The 20274-nt window shown below is 41.2% G+C and overlaps 2 protein-coding genes across 3 annotated transcripts; one reads left to right on the top strand and one right to left on the bottom strand.

The window, feature by feature from the left end:
- Positions 1-1033: 1033 nt before the first annotated feature.
- On the top strand, positions 1034-6318 carry LOC136432185 (uncharacterized). 2 transcript variants are annotated; one of them, XM_066423227.1, is made up of 7 exons: positions 1034-1415; positions 1858-2256; positions 3109-3219; positions 3867-3929; positions 4740-4769; positions 5439-5554; positions 5841-6318. In XM_066423227.1, exons 1-7 carry the CDS (start codon positions 1058-1060, stop codon positions 6162-6164), a joined length of 1401 nt encoding a protein of 466 aa, XP_066279324.1. In that variant the 5' UTR covers positions 1034-1057; the 3' UTR covers positions 6165-6318. The 2 variants fall into 2 exon arrangements, with proteins under 2 accessions (XP_066279324.1, XP_066279325.1); XM_066423228.1 differs by lacking the exon at positions 3867-3929.
- Positions 6319-12956: 6638 nt separating this feature from the next.
- On the bottom strand, positions 12957-19057 carry LOC136432184 (multiple coagulation factor deficiency protein 2 homolog). Its single transcript, XM_066423226.1, has 4 exons — positions 18850-19057; positions 17507-17599; positions 15291-15472; positions 12957-14380 (listed from the first exon to the last, which is right to left on the bottom strand). The coding sequence occupies exons 1-4, from the start codon at positions 19002-19004 to the stop codon at positions 14256-14258; spliced, it is 555 nt and encodes a 184-aa protein (XP_066279323.1). The 5' UTR covers positions 19005-19057; the 3' UTR covers positions 12957-14255.
- Positions 19058-20274: the final 1217 nt, after the last annotated feature.

The raw sequence follows: 20274 nt of genomic DNA, 5'->3' as shown, positions 1-20274 counted from the left end.
CCTGACTGTTTTCAGGTTCAACCCATGAAAAAGCCACAGAAGTATCAGTCACACCTCATAAAAGGTACTGGTAACTTTACACGGTAGCTTTACTGTTTACAGTAACCGCCTCTGTTAACCAAAACACCAACCAGGGCACACACAAGTACACGTCTTACATGAGAGAGCACATGTACTATCAAGATCGAGAGGCCGGAGAACTTGTAGCCATGTCGGAGAAAGGAAGAATCGCCCTCTGTCGTGCTGACACAGTCCCCAGTTATACTTGCTGTTGGGTCGCCTTCTTGTCACTTTGTCTGTTGACCGTCAATAGCATTGTGTGCATGAATCTTGCAAGAAGGTTAGCGAACATCGAGGGAAAGCTCGCCAAGCAGGGTGTTCCTGACAGCGAGGAGACGTCGTTAGAAGGGAGCTTTGGAGATCATACAGATTTAGAGATGTCTGACGGAGAGAGTGAGCATCCGGCTACAGGCGTGGACAACAAAATGAAAGTATACGTACGTGGTTCTTTGATTAAGAGCTTTTGTTGACGCAAAACTCATCACTACTGATACATATTAAATATATGTACTGTCAAATGCCTTTAGTACGCTTGGGGGCGGCGTGCCTAGTTGTAACATTGCAACCCGTTACAACCAAAGGAGGTTTTCTATGGCCTATATATGGAGAGGTAGCTTCAGAATCTTTGACAGCTTGCAACGGCGTAACTACACACTATTACGAGAATAGTTTCATCAGTTTTGTAAGTCACTGAATGGTCCTTAGGAAGGTGTGTGAATAAAACACTCGGGTGTGTATAACTTTTTTATTCAACTTACAATATTGAAGATACGCTCTTCTGTCTCATGCATGCCAAATAGAAGAACCCGTCAGTCTAATGTGTTGAAATTGTTATTTTGTTTCAGCATCTCGGTCCAACTTTGATATTTTCTCCGAGAGAGCTGCAAAACAGGAAAAGAAGATCAGAAATGAAACCACTGAAAAACATGAAAAATGGTATGAACTACCAACGTATTTCGTATCCTAAATTCAGTATTTGCTTTTTACTGGAATAGGCATGACTCAACAAAATGTTAGAACCATTATTTATTTTACAGCCCGAATTCGGTTTCGCCTGTCTGGTGGCCGGAGACCGAACGAAGGCAGAGTAGAGCTGCGTGGAATCGCTATCGGTGGCGTCTGGGGAACTATCTGCAAGAAAGGCTGGGACATCCATGATGCAGACGTACTCTGTAGACAACTGGGACACAGCAGAGCCATCCCTGTAACCGTCGACTTCGGCCAAGGCTCCGGCCCGGTTTGGCTTAGTGACGTAAAATGCACCGGAAACGAGTCCAACATCCTGGATTGCCCACAATCGAAATTTGGAGACAACGATTGTGACCATCTCGATGATGTAGGGGTGGTTTGTGATGGTAAATTGCCGTTATTACCTCCGTGGAAGCGGAGGTATTGTTATCAGTTTATGTGTTTGTTGATTTTTTGTCATGGTTTGCGTCCGCTGTTGGACAACCTGGCAGGATGTAAAGTGGTGTAATAGGATACTTGGAGAATTGGATGACAGCTTTGGCTCTGGTCCAATGTCGTAGATAGGAATAAAATGACGACAAGACTACAACCACACAGGGCGTTAGGGATACCCACTTAGATCTCGTTTCATAAATCTTTATATTACAGCGGGGGAGTTTAGTTTTGTTTTATAAGAGGCGAAGGCGTTTATACTGTAAGCAAGGATAACTAGTTTTTGGTGTGTTTATAAGGACCAAAAAACGATGACTACCTTTGGGTGCAATCGTATGTAAGATTCAAAAATGTGTCTTGTTTTCCCATGTACAATTTCTTGCCATGTATACACAGGGAACCTAGCAGACTGGACAAAACACGGATCCAGGTACTACAAGTTCCTGCAATCTACATTTGTACCCTATACCGAGGCGAGAGCCCTATGCGAAGCTGAAGATGCAAAGCTAGCGATGCCAAAAGACCAGGCAGCCCATGACTTAATAGTAAAGTACAGAAACCAGTTTCACACTAAGATTAATCTTTGGATCGGATTAAACGATATGAACGTTGAAGGCGACTTTGTGTGGGAGGATGGTACTCCACTGGGTAACTTGAGCCGTTGGTTACCGGAGCAACCAAATAACGTTCATGGCTTGCAACACTGCGCCGTCCTCACACCAGAAACTAACAAACACCCAAATCAATGGCGAGATGATGCCTGTAGTTCAACATGGGGAGCTATCTGTGAAAAAGGTGAGACTAGTAACTAATGTGTAGCTTTGTACTGTTACCTCCGGCAAAGTCCGACGGGAGGTATTGTACTTCGTTCTGTATGTGCGTTCGTACCTGTAACTCAAGATGCTGCTTATATATTTGTATGTAATAAGCATTACCTCATCTAGATTTGGGGGGGGGGGATAAAAGTGCCCCCCCCCCCAACTTTCACGTCGTACAACTGCTGAACGACGTATGCTAGGACTACAAAAATCAGTTTCTTTTCAAACAGTTTCTTCCCAACAATTTTGTTATAATGATATAAATCCATCTTTCTTTCTGTTGCCATGGCTTCTGACAGGCATATTTTACACATTTTACAAATTTCGGTTTAAATGATGAGGTTTCAAGATTTTCTTGCTAATCCACACTTGTTTTGCTACATCATTAGCATCGTATGTAATTAAGTGTACCATTAATGATTAATGATTATTTTTTATAACTTTATGTTAATTTGACCTCATTGGTCAAAATCTAAGATGGTCGCGGGAACATATCATAAGCGAAGGTGTCATCAGGTTATTGTCACTCGAATTTCGTCACTACCTTGTATTTATTTCACAAAAAACGTTTCATATTGACCTTTTCATTCTGTTTTCATAGTATTTTTGAGTTATATCTTTAAAAAAATTAATTTAAAAGGTTCAAGCTTGCCGATCCAAGATGGCTGATCCCCCCCCCTCTCCCAAAACTTTCCAAAAACCCTAGTGAGTCCTAGCTAGGGTTAAGATAGTTGCTACTTTAGATAACTGTCATAACCTTGCAGACAACAAAACCAATTTATTCCCAAACTGACCAGGATATTCGTAAATTCTACCGTTTTTCTCACAGAAAACGAGTGTAACTCCAACCCTTGTCAGAATAGTGGGACCTGTATTGACGGCGTGGACCACTACGTCTGCCGGTGTGGACTAGGTTGGGTCGGCGTTCACTGTGAAATACGTGAGTAGAATATACATGCTACTGTATGACCTCATAACTGTATGCTTAACGTTAGTTCTTCAACTTTCTTGTCGTCTATTTCCTATTTCTTATATTCGTCTTTCTATTTGAAACAGTTTTCCAACCATGTTCTAAATCTTATCTAATCTAATCTCATCTCTTCTGGCATTAAATATATTTCACTGATATACACGTAAGTTTTATCTTACACCGGCCTTTTGATTTTACGGGGAAAGCTTGACAATTGGCACGGCTCGATTGTATTTCACCGAGACTCGCACTAGTTTTCAGGAAATGATGCTAAGATCATTTTCACTCCTCTCTATTCTTCAATTTTGAGGCTAATTTTCCCTAATACCGTGTCTGCATGTAGTCTCTACCAGACTAACTACGCCGGGAGAATATTTGGCAGAGTTTCATTTGCAGGGCGAAATGTGATCTTCACCGTGGACTGACTCTACTGGCTAATTAGTCCTTTTTCTGTCAAATTCTACGATCCATACGCCCGTAGGAGGGCCTGGTGGATCGAGGCTAGTCTGCCTGAATGTCTGTTAGTTCAGGTATTGTTGATATATATAGCTAGCTTCTTTATAGCCTCCACCGGGCCCTCCTACGGTAGAGACTCATAATCTCATTTTTACTTACAGAGGAAACTCTGTCGTTGAATGACGGGGCTTCACGTGATTGGGCACACATTCAAGCCCAATCAGGTAAGATCTCACACTCATAGCATTGAATAGACCCATCCCGACCTTTCATCGCAATCAATCAAATGATAGCAATGTGATTAGCGATTCGACCAATGGGAGAGTGATTGTATGTCCGTCATATATTTGGATTGGTTTGTTTTTATTCTGCATTTCTACATTCCTAGCTGGGCGGGACTACGCATTCGGTATATAGGTTGTGAGATTTGGAATCTTAAATGTCTTCAAAAACGTCCATTAATTTATGATTATATCAAAAATGCCTAACGCTATCATATAATTTTGTAATTAGATTGGAGACCCTAGAGCCAACAAGTAAAATAATTCGAGTGAACATCTTCACTTCATTATGGAATGCTCTAAATATGATGCCCTATGCGATAGATTATTCACCTTTATCAATTCAAGTACTTCAGATTTTAAGCCGCTATGGATAGATTTAACTACATCTTTAGATGCAACAGCTCACACAGTGTTGAAATAGGCAAATATATAAAATATTGTTTTGTTATTAGAAAAAATAATGATACTCATAATCAGCCCAACTTGAATCATGTAAAACCTAAGAAGTCATTTTGTTGAAGTGAACAGTTTTATTCCATACATATGTCTTGTTCTATGTTAGCTGTTGTTGCCATACTTTGTACCGGCTACAATAGTCGTGCAATAAAGTTATTCTATAATGGGGATTTTGCAGTATCCCAGTGTCGGTAAGATCTGTTTTATTAGATTGAATCAGCACGTAATCAAACACAAGATGAAAACTACAATGATGATTTTAGTAACCATAATGGATACGTCTTTCACATACAGATTCCACCGGTGAAACTCACACAGTAAAGAGTAAGTAATTTGTACATTGCGTAGCAGCTCGTAGCAGTTGTAGAAAAAAACACGCAGTGTTGTCAATCTATTTTCATTGGAAACGTTTATCATAATATCTGTTGTTTTCACATGTACAACGTTGATGCTAACAAGTTAAAACAAACTGCTAGGGGGCCCAAACATACACAACTTATTTCGTACATCACAAGCTATCTGCCTATCAAAAAATCAAGACCATAGCATGTCCAGGTCAAAAGATTTTTAAAAAAATCAGAAGTTCTGCTGCAGTAGCAAGGTCACATACCAGGGGGCCCAAATCGACCTTGACTTTTGTCTTCCCAGCACCTACCTACATACCAAATATCATCATAATCCATCCAGAGGTTCTTCAGCTATGCTGACTACAATCGTCCGGAAACACAAATAGACACACACATACACACACACAAACACACACACACACACACACACACACACATACACACACACACACACACACACACACACACACACACACACACACACACACACACACACACACACACACACAAATCTATATCTTCATTTTTCATGGAGATAACTAGTCTAATGGGCGTACTAGAATAAGGGCTGCTTCATAAGGGAAAGGAATATTTGCCCCGCCATTCTCCGACATTTTCTTTCAACAGAGTATATTTGCGTACTCAGGGAGTGACACCGTCCTCACAAAGCACTGGGGACAGTTTGAGCCATCCAACAAGTTTCGCTTCTACAATGGCATACTGACTGTTTTGGAAGAGGGCGACTATTACATTTACAGCCAGGTAAGGTGTGTCTTACTGAAGAAGATATTAAGCAAATGTATCTATTTATTGGCAATGACTAAGGGAGGAGGCATTTTTACAGTACTACGATCAATATAGAAATATTAAGAAAATTGCACATGATGGTTTTAAATGAAGAAACGTAATGTCACAATTTCGATTTTTTTTGTCAAACGCGATATCCATATTTTGCATACATTTCAATTCCCGCTATCGTTGATAACCCATTCCCCATTCAATCTCCCACAAAACAAATAAGCAAACTAGCATCTTTTCCCACGTACAGGTTTATTATTTGTACAACAATAAGAAATCGGCAGTGACCAGTCATTCCGTGATGGTAGTAGAAGATGATGGGGGCAATCCGTACCGCTTCTTGACTTGCTGGAAGTATATGGAGCAGACTGTTCCCTGGAAAACCTGCTACACCGCAGGGGTTATTCACCTGTTGAGTCACAGCAGTGTGTACCTGAACATGCCTTGTGATGGGTGTGTCATCAAACTGGACCATGACGCAACGTTTTTTGGAATCATGAAACTTTCCAACGTCAGAGGTCAACACAAAAGTACAAGACGAAGCAAAATGGTACTGAGGCGAATAGATATGTAACTGTATAGCTACGGGCAAACATGTCTGTTAGCATGAAATTTCATATGAGTTTGTAAATTACATAATAGGAAATAAAGTGTTCTACAATTCAAGAGGGGGTGGCACTTGCTACATAAGTCCAGTAACACTTTACAAATAAAAAGCGGATTTGTTACGTCTTTTGTGTGTTTTGTCGTTCTTTCAGCCAGACGTTTGCGTCTTGCATGATGTTCCAATTACGAAGTCAAGGGTTCACAAATCTATTTTAGGTCGCAGCGAGGTCACCTTCCAGTGGAATGAGCGCCTTACAGACAGCAAATCACACACCCAATCAGGCTGAAACATCACCTTCTGGCGAAGGTGATGAAAACTATACCACTGTGAGGAAGTACACGGTACTCCTTACGGCACTTCCTCTTGTCTGGTGGCTTCAGGAGCTGTTTTTCATCGGAGGTGAACGGTAGGCTGAACCGTGCCAAACTTCCGATGTCCCGCCCGGGGCTCGGATGTCTTCTATGATCGATCGGAGTGCTAGAAAGCGTCACGTAAGAATGAATGTCAGTGACTGCGAGGAAGTCACGCAGTACGTGGTTGAGAGAGTGAGTGAGTGGGTGAGTGGGTGAGTGAATGAGTGAATGAGTGGGTGAGTGAGTGAGTGAGTGAGTGAGTGAGTGTCAGAGAGTGAGTGAGTGAGTGAGTTTACGGCTGGGTGAGTCTGTGAGTGAGTCTGTTAGTGAATGAATGAGTGGTTGGTTGGTTGAGTGCGAGTGAGTGAGTGAGAGAGTTTTGGCATAGTGAGACAGAGCTTGGGCATAGTTATAGAAAAAGCAAATGATAAAAATTCGTTACGTAAAGGACCACATTTAGTATTCAACGCTTAGTATCTAACAGGTTATTTTGTAACCATATAAACATTTCACTGCAGACGTTAGAGAGCGAGTGAGTGAGAGAAGGAGGGGAGAGAGTTCTGGCATAGTTACGGAAGAAGCAAATGATAAAAGATTGTTACGTAAAGGACCACATTTAGTACTCAACACTTATTATCTAGCAGGTTATTCTTTAACCATATAAACATAATTTGACTGTAGACGTTGGAGAGTGAATGAGTGAGTGAGTGAGTGAGTGAGTGAGTGAGTGAGTGGGTGAGTGTGTGAGTGAGTGAGTGAGTGAGTGAGTGGGTGGGTGAGTGAGTGAGTGAGAGAAGGGGAGAGACAAAGAGTTTTGGCAGTTATAGTAGAAACAAATGAAGAAAATTAGTTTCGCGAAGGACCACATTTAGTTTTTAACACTTAGTATCTAGCAGGTTATTTTGTAGCTATAATTATTTCATATTATATGGGAACAAGAAATCACTAGCAAATACTGAGTGATCATGGTGACCGGATGTCCGCCTATTTACTGGAATACAACGGAATAATCTTCGGGTAACGATCTCCCCCTCCAACCTCGGCTTGGAGAGTACTTTCACAGACAATTGTCCTCGACCTGCACTTAAGACCAAGGACGCATCTCTGTAGAGATAATGATCTTGAAATGAAATTGTTGTAAAATCAAAATGAAATGCAACGCGTTTCCATGCATATGCGAACACGTCACAGCACGCGACCATGGCAACCGTGACGTTTTTCGTGCTAGAAATCATTTGATCACTCCCGACCAATGGCGACCGTTTATTCGATCACTCTCGCGACCAATGACGACCGTTTATTGCTCTCTAGCGATGATAATGCAACGTATCATATTCAACAGCAACCTTGTTTCATCCAGGCTGTCTTGCCCGCTGCGCTACAGACAACTAGTGATCAGTCGAGGCCAGATCTAGCAAAAACAGTCGGCTTTTCAACTTCAGGTAAGTTGCTACTGTTCGCACTATCGCTACTCTTATCGTCACACTTAACTTTGGAGCTTTTATCCTTCCACAAGAGCTTCTGATTAAATTTTTATTGTTTGGTGCGACGTCCGTAAATGTAAGATTGTTCGATTTGTCGCGATTGATTTCTATGGATGAATAGTTTTATGATCAAACATCTTTCAAAAAAAGATATTTGAAAGAGCTAAACGGATGCTAAGCTCCTATACAAAAATATCTGGTATTGATACAGAGAAGGCATAACCTGCCACACGTTCGGCTGGAGTATAACGTTACTGGGGCGGACCTTTTGGAACTACTAGACTTCTTGGGTTGCTAGAAAGATAGTTGAAATTGGTCAAATAGGCTATAAAGTTTGCCAGAAGAGTTAGCTGACCAAGACAAGGCGTTACACGTTTGTATTTGGATTGCAGCAACCAAGAACTCAGGTATAGACTATAGACAATAAGTGTTGTTGGCGTCGTGTGGCGTAACGGCAGGGTGTTTGGCCCAGCACCCAGTGGTCTATGGTTAGAACCCTCTGACGCTACCGAATGGGAAAGGCACTTTACACGCTCTTTCTCACTCCACCCAGGTGTAAAAAAAATGGGGAGGTAAAAGGCGGTGGTCGGATAACAGCCCACTACCGATTCGGCATACAAAAAGGCTATGGGACTAATCTTACCTTTACCTCAGGCTCTCTGTCTGTGGCACTGTTAGAATAAGCTACAAAACATGCTTGCAGTGTCACATTGTCCTTGTTTGTCCAACAAAAGGAAAACAAGTGTGGTAGGATCCTAAACGGCTCCTAAAAATATTTCCTCGAAAATGGCACCCAAAATCGAATCGTAGGTGAACTGCAGTTCCTTAAGCTTCTAGTAGCGTGTTTATTCAGTACATGGTTTTCATTTCCCAAGTTGTCATGTTTCAAATACATGTAAACAACAACCCTTCAGGCACTTCCTTCTGGAGAGACGGTACTATGTCTACTTCCTGATATGTTTATAGATGAAGTGAGAAAGCCAGACGTTTGAAATAGCTGTGTCTGGAAATTCTGCAGTGCTTGTGCAACGAGATATCCCGTCAGGCATAAGATGTTAGAAGCATTTCTTGAGAAAAACATTGTCTAACTCACCTTGGACTTTCATGAAGCAGGTCAAAAAAGGTCAACTTCGTTCCAACACCATTCATAGTGAATGGGGCGGAGCCGATGTCTATTTCTTTCACCCTGGACCACACAAAGCACTAGTGTATAAATCGCTACAGCATGGGGCTAGTTCACTGGTAGTGGCGTGTGTGTGTTCAAGTTTGCAAACTCTTTCCCATATACTGAGTGCTAATCATAGAATGCAGTATAGCTTTTGTATTCTAAAAATCTTTGGTATGACCTACCGAAAGTACCCAGGCGAACAATCTACGCATTAGGCCATTACACATGGAGTCAGGTCTGTTTAAAACTACTTAGACTCATTGATCCAAATTTCAAAAGAAAACAAGTTTGTTCTTTGTTTTGTTCTAGTCGGAGGGTTCTGGCGGCAAGGTCAGCTACAAGGATACAAAATGAAATCCCTGACTTACATCATCATCGTCATCATCATCCTGACTTTGTCGACAACTGCAGCATCTAAAACGTTTAACTTCATAGGCCGTAACTTAACACACGTCCCTATAGACTCCATCACACCACACGCCCATACCGTCTGGTTATCAGATAACGAAATAACTGACCCCGGCCCTTTTAACACGACCCCTAACATACGATACCTGTCCATTAACAACAATAAGGTACACAAAATATCACCCCTAACCTTCCAAGGTCTTCGCGAACTAGTCTTTCTTGATCTTGACAGAAATCTCCTTATTTCTCTTCGCGCCTTCGCCTTCTCTACCCTCACGACTCTCACCGATCTTGCCTTGTCCAATAACTTAATTTCCGCCGTGTCAGAAAACGCCTTTTGCGGTCTTAAAAGTCTAGAATTCCTGGATCTTTCTGGAAACCGTCTGTCTGTATTTCCAACACAGGCCGTCAAGTTAATTCCTAGCAAGCATCTGCATTTGGTCTTGCTCAGAGAAAACAGCATCAGGGAAATTATAATCATAATCATAAATCATATAAAGGCAATACATCCATTTACTACTTTCGATTTACAAGGCAACCCTTTGCTTTGTCCAGAGAACCTAGACCTTGGAGATGGTAACGTTAGCTTCAATTTAACAACGATATCAAGTAAAGGTATGAGTGTGAGAATAATAGAATACTGGACATACACAGACCAGAATCGCTCCTTCGTTCGAAAAGTGAACTTCATCAAACGTCATTATGAGTACTTTGGTGTTCTTCCCAAAATTGTTTTTCAACCAGAGAATGATGCATTCTTGGTACCGCTGGCTTCCACGATCTCTGTTACCGATTCGTTCTACTGGAAAACTCCGGCAGGACGTTCTTCCGTTAAGTCTATGAGAGAACCGTTTAGGATTAAAAACTTTACTGCTAACTCCGCCGGTGTATACAGATGTGTGACGCACAAAGGTAGTTTCGAGAAAAAATACGATTTGATGCTGTGTATGATTCCGAAACCCAAAGATAAAAGGCAACACGGGCCAACAACAGAGAACGTTCCAGTTGAAAACGACACAAATATTTGTCTCACTCCCCAAAACCAATCCTTGATTCCTTCGCCATCATCTGATCAGAAGTTCTGTGGTCTTGGCAACGTTATTTCAGAAACAGACAAGACAGGTGGAATCAAAACCGTGTACCTTGTTGCCGTTACCGTTGCCATCATCATTCCAGCATCCTTGCTCGTTACCGTGCTTTGTTGGAGGAAACAACGTGTTACAAGAAACAATTTTAACGCCGTTAGTGCTGCTGTGCACGTCGATGTGCAAGTCATGGCTGTATGTATCTCTGTTGATAAGGAGGAGGGAGCAAAGACAGACACTAACTTTCCTAATAGTTTGCAAAGCGACGAAACCCAGCCAGCCGCAGGCGCGACGCACACTGCACAAGCGGGGGTTCATTACTACAGTAACGGTGACACACCCGTGCATTCTGAAGACGATGACGTCCTTGACCACCAATACGCTTCTGCAGCGCCCCCTCCCGTACCAGTGTATGATGACACCGATGAGTCAGGTGACGGACATGAGCCTTACGGGATTGCAGCAACGAATCCAGTGTATGAGTAAACAGCTGCAAACCTGCAACGAATTACTGTGCTGCTAATGCATATGAGATCGAGACGAATTCCCATTTTCCTATTAATACCAGTTGTAAAGCCGGCGTCACAATTCACGCGAGCGTCGGCCGAATTTGTAGATCGCCCGAAGCTCGCCGAATTTCAAAATCGCCCGAGCGTCTACCGTATTTTCCAATGAAAATCTCAGGTGACGTCCGTCGAACACTAAAAACTAAAAATCCCCCATGAGATGGTACCATCTCTTGAACATGGACGAAGTCAGAATCGACTAACCTGGTAAAAGGCCAATATTTGGATCAACTTTGATTTCTAAAAATCGCCCGAAGCCCGCGTAATCGACAGGACGCCGGCCGTCCTTCGGTCGAAAATGTACATTTGAAGCTCGCCAACACGTCGGCCGATATATATATCTTTTGACTTAATTGGAGAACAAAAGAGGGTGGGTTTCATGCCATATACTTTTCTTCTTGTTGTCAGTAGATACAGATGAGTTGATGCTGTTTATTCCTTTTAGCAAGGACATTAATGTCCTTGCTTTTAGCAAATGCCTATTACTTGCAATTACATGTCTTGTATCATTGCGAGTCAAGGATTGATTTGAATGTATATCCCAGTTTAGAAGAGTGCTTTTAGTGTATTCAATGATGACCAACGTTATCATTAAAACCCGTATCAATCATCTATGTGTCTATATTATGTATAGCTCCTATGTTTTGGAATATCATGCATGATAAATCAGGAGTCTTAGAATTATTACATATTAGATGTTGTATCTTTGCGGTGTGGTTCAAAGCTCTTCTAATGTCAAATTGCATTGTAGTAATAGTAATGGAGTGGGCAACAAGCCATTCCTCCCTGGCTAAATTGGCATTTTGGCTTTCCATTTTTTTCTCACCAATGAATTAAGATAGAACTGTAGCTGTACTAAATATTGCTGGCTGGTCATGAAAGAATTCTAAATCTGATTTTTTTTAACCATATGGATGACTAATAATATGACTTTTTCCTAAGAGAAAATACAAAACTTTGGTACATAACACTGAGATGAAACTTTGTTTTCCATATGCATAATGATCAAAGCTACAAACGCACGTTCGCACAGATTGATATCTATGACGTGTCCATAGTTATTAGAAAATTATTATTTCTAATTAGGTTAAAACAATTATTAAACTACAGATCATAAGTAGATATCAATTTGTGCAAACGTACGTTTGTAGTTTTGATCATTATTCACATGGAAAACAAAGTTTCATTGCAGTGTTATGTACAAAAGTGCTGTATTTTATCTTAGAAAAAAATCATATTAAGGGCAATAGAATTTGATGACGTCATCCATATGGTCCCAAAAACCAGCATTAGAATTCTTTCATGACCAGCTAGCAATATTCAGTACAATAACAGTTCTTTCTTGATCTGTTAATGAGAAAACAATGAAAAGTCAAAAAGTCAATTCAGCCAGGGAAGAAACAAGCAAGGCTGTCTAGAAGTTTTAAAGAGACCAAACTATACGTTTTTGGCATTAATGCGCATGCTATGTAATGCATTAGTGATCATCAATGCTATCGCTGCTTGGGTTTTAGCTGCCTTGTTATTTATCTATTCAATTTCACTCAATTTATTATGAAAACCTCAGGCAACTGTAATTAACGTGACACATGTATCATAATGTTCTAAAGAAACTAGTGAAAATCACTTGACATGTTTGAAGTTTTTTTGGAACAACTGTCTTGTTTGTTAACAATGAAAATGAACAACACCAGGTTTAAACTTGAATAACATTTATTTTGCAACAAAAAGATACAACTTTACATGCTCAATCTTTACATAAATCAAGAAAACGGGACTCTCAGTTTGATGATGAACAATGCGACAAGTTGTTACAGAATACAGTACTCTTCATGTTGATTTTCATGTACAATAGAATCACGTCAGTACTCACATCTTGACTTTGGTAACAGCATTTTTATTTTAAAGTCCAACCAATTTTTCAGATCTAAAATCATCGAAAATTTGAACTTAGTTTTCTCGTTGGTACATTGGCAAATATGCTACAAAACATGATATTTGTCATATCTGTCAAAACTTACCGGAATCAAATGAAGTAATAAATAAGGCTTATAACAAAATGATACTAAACGTTTCAGATGAATTTGATCCTCGGATATTGTCTACCTCTAACATAATATGCTAGCTAACAGTTCTAAACTAGGCTCTCGGCTTTAAACTAACAATCACCTAGAACACTATATTTACTGGTCATTACTGGTATTACACAAAATACATCTTATCTACATATATGACGTTCTGGCACAGAAAATTCCTTCCCATCTTTGTGAAAATATTCATCTCAGATTTCCCTGTCTTCGCGTATTTATTTGACTCACTTGACTTGTTTGAGGCACAATTTTAGTACAACTGATGGGGTCTTTTCCCTAAAATTAACACATATAGCTACAAATTTGATATGCGCATACAAACAACTTTCAATGTACATCACACCACTAAAATGCAATACTTACACAAACAAAGACATATACTTTACTGTCAAAGAAACGGCTACAGTCAAAACTGTCCAAGAAGACCACTCAGGGGTCCAATACAATCTGGTCTATGTGGACAGGTGGTCACTATAGACAGGATTCCTAATGCTTGTGTCAATGGGAGTAATTACCTAAGGGGCCAGCAGAAAGTGGTCACATTGACCAGAAGATCCTTGTGTAGAGGCGGTCACTTGTACAGGTTTGCCTGTATATACATGACCAGGTGGTCCTTACGCAAAGGGGGTCACTTCTACAGGTTTGACTAAAGTTGTTTTTCTATCTCCAGCGGTCTTGGTTTATTGATAAAGCCCTCCTCTCACTGGATTTGTGTTACCCTTGACTTTATAATGGGAATATCGTTCAAAACGTACAAGTATGACCAAAAAGACAACAAAACACACAAAGCTTTGTTCTTTGTCGATGAAATTCGCTGAGTGCTTTGTCAATTCGATCGGCCGCAGCGACGGTGCCAGCGTGCCATGGGTCCAGTGAGTGGGGGGCTTAATGTTGTTCCCGTCTCCTAATGTTCAGATTTTTGCCTTGCGTATTTTTCCTCGTCCCGTCTTCGTGCCAGCACATACTCCAAGTACGTCAGGTAACCGTCATTGTTAAAATCATCGTCCTTCAGCACTTGGTCAATCAGTTCTAGGGCAAAAGAGTTACATATAGAATATTTATAAATATGAATACAAATTTCAGACAGAAAAATCAAAGAAGCTGACTTTTGGTACCTATCGAACTTCTATATGCCTGGAAGACAAACATAGACAATAACATTCCAAAGTGCCTGTAGACAAATTTCTGTATAATTCCTAGAATTCTTGCACACTGCACACACTACTATGCCATTAGGCACACCCCTGAGGCGTCGCCAAAAACAGATGTTTTTTTTAGAGGGAGGATTCCCTTGTACCAAAATTAATTTGTATAAGGTAGCCGGTCCCAATTTTTCGCTGTATCAATTTCGTTTGATGAAAAAATCCTATCCAGAATAACGTATAACGGCATTTGTGGTATAATAAACACTGGCTGTGATCTTATTCCAAACTGCGGCAAATTGCGCCTGGAAATTGCGCCAACATTACGAATATAATCCACGCATGCGTACAATAATACGTGACCTCTACAAACAAAATGGCCGCGCATTGATTCACATGATGTACAATGATTAATTGATATTCATTAAAAAGATAATTGCAGTGATCGTGACGTTTTGAACCCATTTTGCCCATCGCAATTTTAGGCGACACATTGGTGCCGGTTTGTACCACTTTGCGAATGCCTTTTGCAAATTGGCACAGTCCAGTAAGATACAACACCGATACAAAATAGCCTCCGTTGGCCGTTGCAGGCTTCCCCATGGCGATTTTTCAACTTATCGGGCCAGATTCTTTAGCTGGGGGGCCACATCTGCTTGGGGACCGTATCTGCTGGGGTCCGTATCTGCTGGGGTCCGTATCTGCTGGGGTCCGTATCTGCTTGGGGGACTGTAATTAACCGCTGTATGCCGTGGGGAAGCCTGCAACGGAGGCTAGGTACAGATTCTATGGCTTACCAGTGTAGTACACCAGTGCCTCGGCCTGCATCTCCTGCGGGGTGAGCGGTGGTTTCCCCTCCTTCAGCCGCTGCTGGACCTCGGCCTTCACCTCCTGCATGTCCTCGTACGGCATCATGTGGGACAGGGCGGTCAGGATCTCCAGGCCGTCCAGACGGGAGTCATTGTTAAAGTCGTGGAGTCTGTGACATGTGCGCACGTAGTAAGTATTTTTATTCATTCAGCTTCACAGATTAAAGGAAAGCTACACTACATTTTTCACCTGATGATTGAATTATATGACGTCAGTGTTCTAAATGTTTCACCTGATGATTGAATTATATGACGTCAGTGTTCTAAATGTTTCACCTGATGATTGAATTATATGACGTCAGTGTTCTAAATTTTTCACCTGATGATTGAATTATATGACGTCAGTGTTCAGTGTACCATAATTATCAGGTGAGAAGGCGTCAGCACGGCATAAGTTGCAAACGGTGGAAGATCCCAAAACTATGACGGACTTATGTGAAACAACTTGAAGTAAGAATTTGACTTTGGGATATATTAAGCATATAGCATAGTAGAATTTTCAATTTTTTGTGAAGCTTTCCATTAAAAATCTGTGAGGAGCAGACAGCAGAACCTGGTTTCTCTACAGGGCCGGCTCCTCAACAAATATACAATACAACTGACAATAGATATAGTAAAAGCTTAACATCTAAATAATACAATTATGAGAGTAAATAGAACAGTAATAAAACTACAATGCAAATTGAGGGATAATTAGAAATGAACAAGAGGACAACAAGAGGTCTGATATCAAGTTGCAAGGTGGTTGTTACATCTACAGATGGAGGACCAGGTGCATATGTTGTCAGTTGAATATATGGAGTTTACCTGTGATATATATATAATAAGTAGCTCGTAAGTTCTTGCAGACGTTTTGGAGCGACTGCGTTTATTTTGGGGGGGGGGGGCGCTGATTCGAGATTTTCGACATGGGCCATGTATTCTCACCGTATAGAAGTCTGTGAAGGAGACTATGTGCGCGGAAAAGATCTCTCACAACATTAGAGAAAACCTGGTCCATGTTGAAAATCGCGAGTCAGAGCTCCCTCCCCCCAAGAAAAAAATTAACACCGGGGCTCCAAGAAGTCTGCGGAGGAGGCTAGTTTTAGGTGAAGATCATTCAGCACCAAGGACAGGAATAACACGGACACAGATGTACCGGACAGGGGTTGTCTTATTGTGAACACCACCCCCACATGGGGGAATGACTTGCGTAGATGTTGAGGCTTTTTGTCACTGTGTAACAGTGAAAAGAATGTTCAGCACCAAGGACGGACTCAATTTGATGGACAGGAGACATGTACTAGACAGGTACGTAAACGCTGAAAGCCGTCAGGGCCATTTTAAGCCCATTGAGCCACACGAGTGTACAATAAATACAAAGCTGCGCTTTCCAAAAGCATTAAAAAAAATTGGAGTTATGAAGCAGATCTAAAAGAGAACAGGAAATTCGGAAAACGCAGTTACAGTCTGTTCAGAGGTTGCTACGAACCAAAAAAGATAGTTTAGCACATGGAACAAAAGCACATTTCATGCATTATGTTTCTTGATAACATGTCACTTATACCCACATTCCACTAGGGTGGCAACCGAGCTTTGACCTAAAATGTAAAACAGTGCTCAACAAATTTCTGGATAACTTTTTGTGGGGTCCTGTCGCGAAATGGCAGGGTGTTCGGTCCCAAACCAAGCGGTCCCGCGTTCGAACCTCCCCGACGCTACCGATGTTGTGCACACAGGACTTACCTCACTCCACCCAGGTGTCAAAATGGGTATATTGTTCTATGTACGTGGCACTGTTGAAATAAGTTATAAAAAATGATTGAGTGCAGTGCCACGTCCTTGTCTGTCAAAAAGCAAAACAAATTTCATAGATAAAAAGCGAAGCTTTGTGTATTCTGCTGTCTTTTCAGTATACTCCATACTGATATTCCAATTATAAAGTCAAGCAAACACAAATCCAATTGAGGTCGCAGTGAGGTCACAGCGCGATCGCCGTCTAGTGGAATGGGGGCCTGAGAGCGCTTGGAAATCCCAGGATATCTTTGTTGTGTATTCAGCACCAAGGACGGGGCAATAGGGTTTAAAACGACTAGGGGTTTGTAGGCATACGTGCCGTTAAACATAAGATCGTGGTCAGGAGAAAAATAATGACAAAGGCTTACTTGAAGTAGTAGAATTCTAATTCTTCGGCCGACATTTCGCTGATGTTTTTCTTATCCAGGTCGTACAATTCTTGTAAATGTTCCTTGATATGTCTGAAATCAACATACAAAAATACGATTAGATATTCATTTTTTAGAACACTGACGTCATATAATTCAATCATCAGGTGAAAAATTTAGAACCAGAGATTACAAATTTTACCAGACCTACACTGAGAGAAACATGACCTTAACAAACGATTTCACTTTATTTATAATTATCATGGGTTGCTGTTCCTCCCCAGGCATACATTTATACACGTATTCCCACACGTTTTCTATATTATATTGCCTCCTATATACCGATAAAGGCAAATTAAAGGTGAAATTAAAATGAAAAAAGAAATGAAAATGAAACGAGATCAGAGGGTTGCTATTGACACATTCACCAGTACCGCAAATCTGATACGCTTGGCTCGTGCATATATCATTAGGCTACAGCAAGTAAATCTTTTGGATAACATCAGCGCCCGCAATGATTTTTGCCTGATTATGAAAAAAATTGTCCTCTTCGGAGATGATCAACATGTAAATTAGTAAAATACCGGAAAGATTTCTAAGAGCGCCGGCGTTCTTTTTTGGGGGTTGGGGAGGAACGCTGATTCGCAATTTTCAACATAGGCATTAGGGAACCTGACCTATCCTGAAAATCGCGAATCAGCACTTGCCCAAATTAAAAAATAAGCACCAGCGCTCGTAGAGGTGACAAGGAAAATATGTCGTGTGACACTACTTCGGTAGTTGCAGAAGCGACACCAGTGTGGTTGCCTTGAGTGTAGTTGCAGTGATACTAAACACTTTCCGCACTTCCTGAATGCTGCAATAAAATACATGTTGGCTGCGATGCCATGTTTTGTCGCTTCAATTCTTGTAGCAACAATGTTTGCGGTCTCTATTTCAAAAATCTCTTTTTTTTTTTGCATCCTGTTTTTTTTGTTTCGCACTCTCGCATTCGATTTAGCGTCTACCGAAGATGCCATCCATAAAATTTACGTGCTTCGGCCCTACATAGTCATTAGTGGGCGGCTAGGGTGAATAGACGTCAGGTAATTGCGGTTTAATGAGGGGCAACCCCTAGCCGTTAGAATCGAACCATATGGTATTGAATAGCTCAGATGGTACATTATTCTATATCATTTCGTGGAAACGCGCTACATAAATACATGCAAATGGTAATGTTATAATCCAGTCTATATATCCTCTTGATAACGAGAAGAAAATATACCGCAGTACGCGTATACATATCGCATATACCACAGTACCTATACGTGTACACACGACAAAACGGTGCTATGTGTACTTACTCTTGATCCTGGACTATATTTGAGTCGCGAAACCTGTTGCCCTTCTCATCTACGGATGTCCTCCCATGTGCACCGTGACAATGCGCCGGTGGATAGAATAAAGAGGCTACGAACAAGGTACAAATGAATATTGAGTCCAGCTGGTAGCCCGCCATCTTTGCCGCCGGTTGAGGTGACGATCAGGCCGCGTGATGATGGTCGGGCCTCCTCCGCAATCAGCGTGAATAAACATGAGGTCACTGATGGAGTGGGAGAGACGGGGTGATGACGTCACTGTGACGTCACTGTGACATGCAGGTGTGTGAAGCCAGTAACGTTAACAGCATAGGGCGCTTCGACAGAATGTATGGTATACGGTCGTGTTCGCGTATAAAGGGCATGTTATATTGATATATGCATGACATCCACGCCCGCATCAATTTTGCTTGCTTGTTTGTTTGTTTGTGTTCGTCCGTTTAAAAGAAAAAGAACTGTTTTTGACCGGTATCAGGACAACTCGGCACCAAGACAACTCGGCACCAGGACAACTCGGCACCAGGACAACTCGGCACCAGGACAACTCGGCACCAGTTCAGTGAAATGTATATTTTCGGTCTAAATATCGCCCCAAACCCTAGAATCAAACATTTTGAAGCAATGTATGCCAAAAGTGCTCAATCATTTCTGTCGGTATATGTCCTTGGCATCCTTGTGACAAATTTCCAGCCATTTGGTTGTAATTTCAGGGCACAGGAGACCTAAATATACACTTTTTGATCTAAAATAAAGAAAAAACTAAAACTAATAATTGTAAAGGCGTATATATGGTTATATTGCATAGTATGCCGAATTGTTCGACATTCATTCTGTGTAAAAAAAAGATTAAGGTGACGAATTGTCCTAGTGCCGAGTTGTCCTGCCTGGTGCCGAGTTGTCCTGCCTGGTGCCGAGTTGTCCTGGTGCCGAGTTGTCCTGGTGCCGAGTTGTCCGACATTCTTTTTGACCATACTGTGTATCGTACAAAGCAGAAGCAAAATGAGAAAATGCATGCTGTAAATTAAAGAAAAAAAAGGAAAACGGATGCTTATGTCGTAGAACGCCAAAATCAATTCCATAGTCAAAGAAAATGTGAACAAAAATGAACTACTAGTATTTTTCGGTGTACCATACCGGGTGTGCTTTAATAGTCATCTGATTACTCAGATTTCATAATGAAGGCAACTTTTTTTGCCAAACTTTTCTTTATTCGCACGCTCGCATCTGTTTTGGGGTTCCCACTTGAGGTCATCCATAATCGAATCAACATGGCCTTAGGGGCGAAAATCAATTGAGTTGATGCGTGCTAATTTCATCCATGGCATTTACTTGCTGTGGCCTTTATCAATACGGTGCCACGTTAGGTTGAATCAAGGCCTATATAATGTCCTTATTGGCAAGAACATTATA

Source organism: Branchiostoma lanceolatum, chromosome 4, assembly GCF_035083965.1.
Source record: "Branchiostoma lanceolatum isolate klBraLanc5 chromosome 4, klBraLanc5.hap2, whole genome shotgun sequence".
Taxonomy (NCBI): Eukaryota; Metazoa; Chordata; class Leptocardii; order Amphioxiformes; family Branchiostomatidae; genus Branchiostoma; species Branchiostoma lanceolatum.
This window is presented reverse-complemented; position numbering and strand designations above follow the sequence as displayed.

Bases quoted from the DNA above. Each gene is read 5' to 3' on its own strand.
- LOC136432185 (XM_066423227.1), top strand. From the start codon at position 1,058: ATGACTCAACAAAATGTTAGAACCATTATTTATTTTACAGCCCGAATT. The intron at 3,220-3,866 runs GTGAGTAGAATA...TTTTACTTACAG, and splicing joins CGGCGTTCACTGTGAAATAC to AGGAAACTCTGTCGTTGAAT. The intron at 4,770-5,438 runs GTAAGTAATTTG...TTGCGTACTCAG, and splicing joins TGAAACTCACACAGTAAAGA to GGAGTGACACCGTCCTCACA.
- LOC136432184 (XM_066423226.1), bottom strand. From the start codon at position 19,004: ATGGCGGGCTACCAGCTGGACTCAATATTCATTTGTACCTTGTTCGTA. The intron at 17,600-18,849 runs GTAAGTACACAT...TGTTGATTTCAG, and splicing joins AATATAGTCCAGGATCAAGA to ACATATCAAGGAACATTTAC. The intron at 15,473-17,506 runs GTAAGCCTTTGT...CACATGTCACAG, and splicing joins TTAGAATTCTACTACTTCAA to ACTCCACGACTTTAACAATG.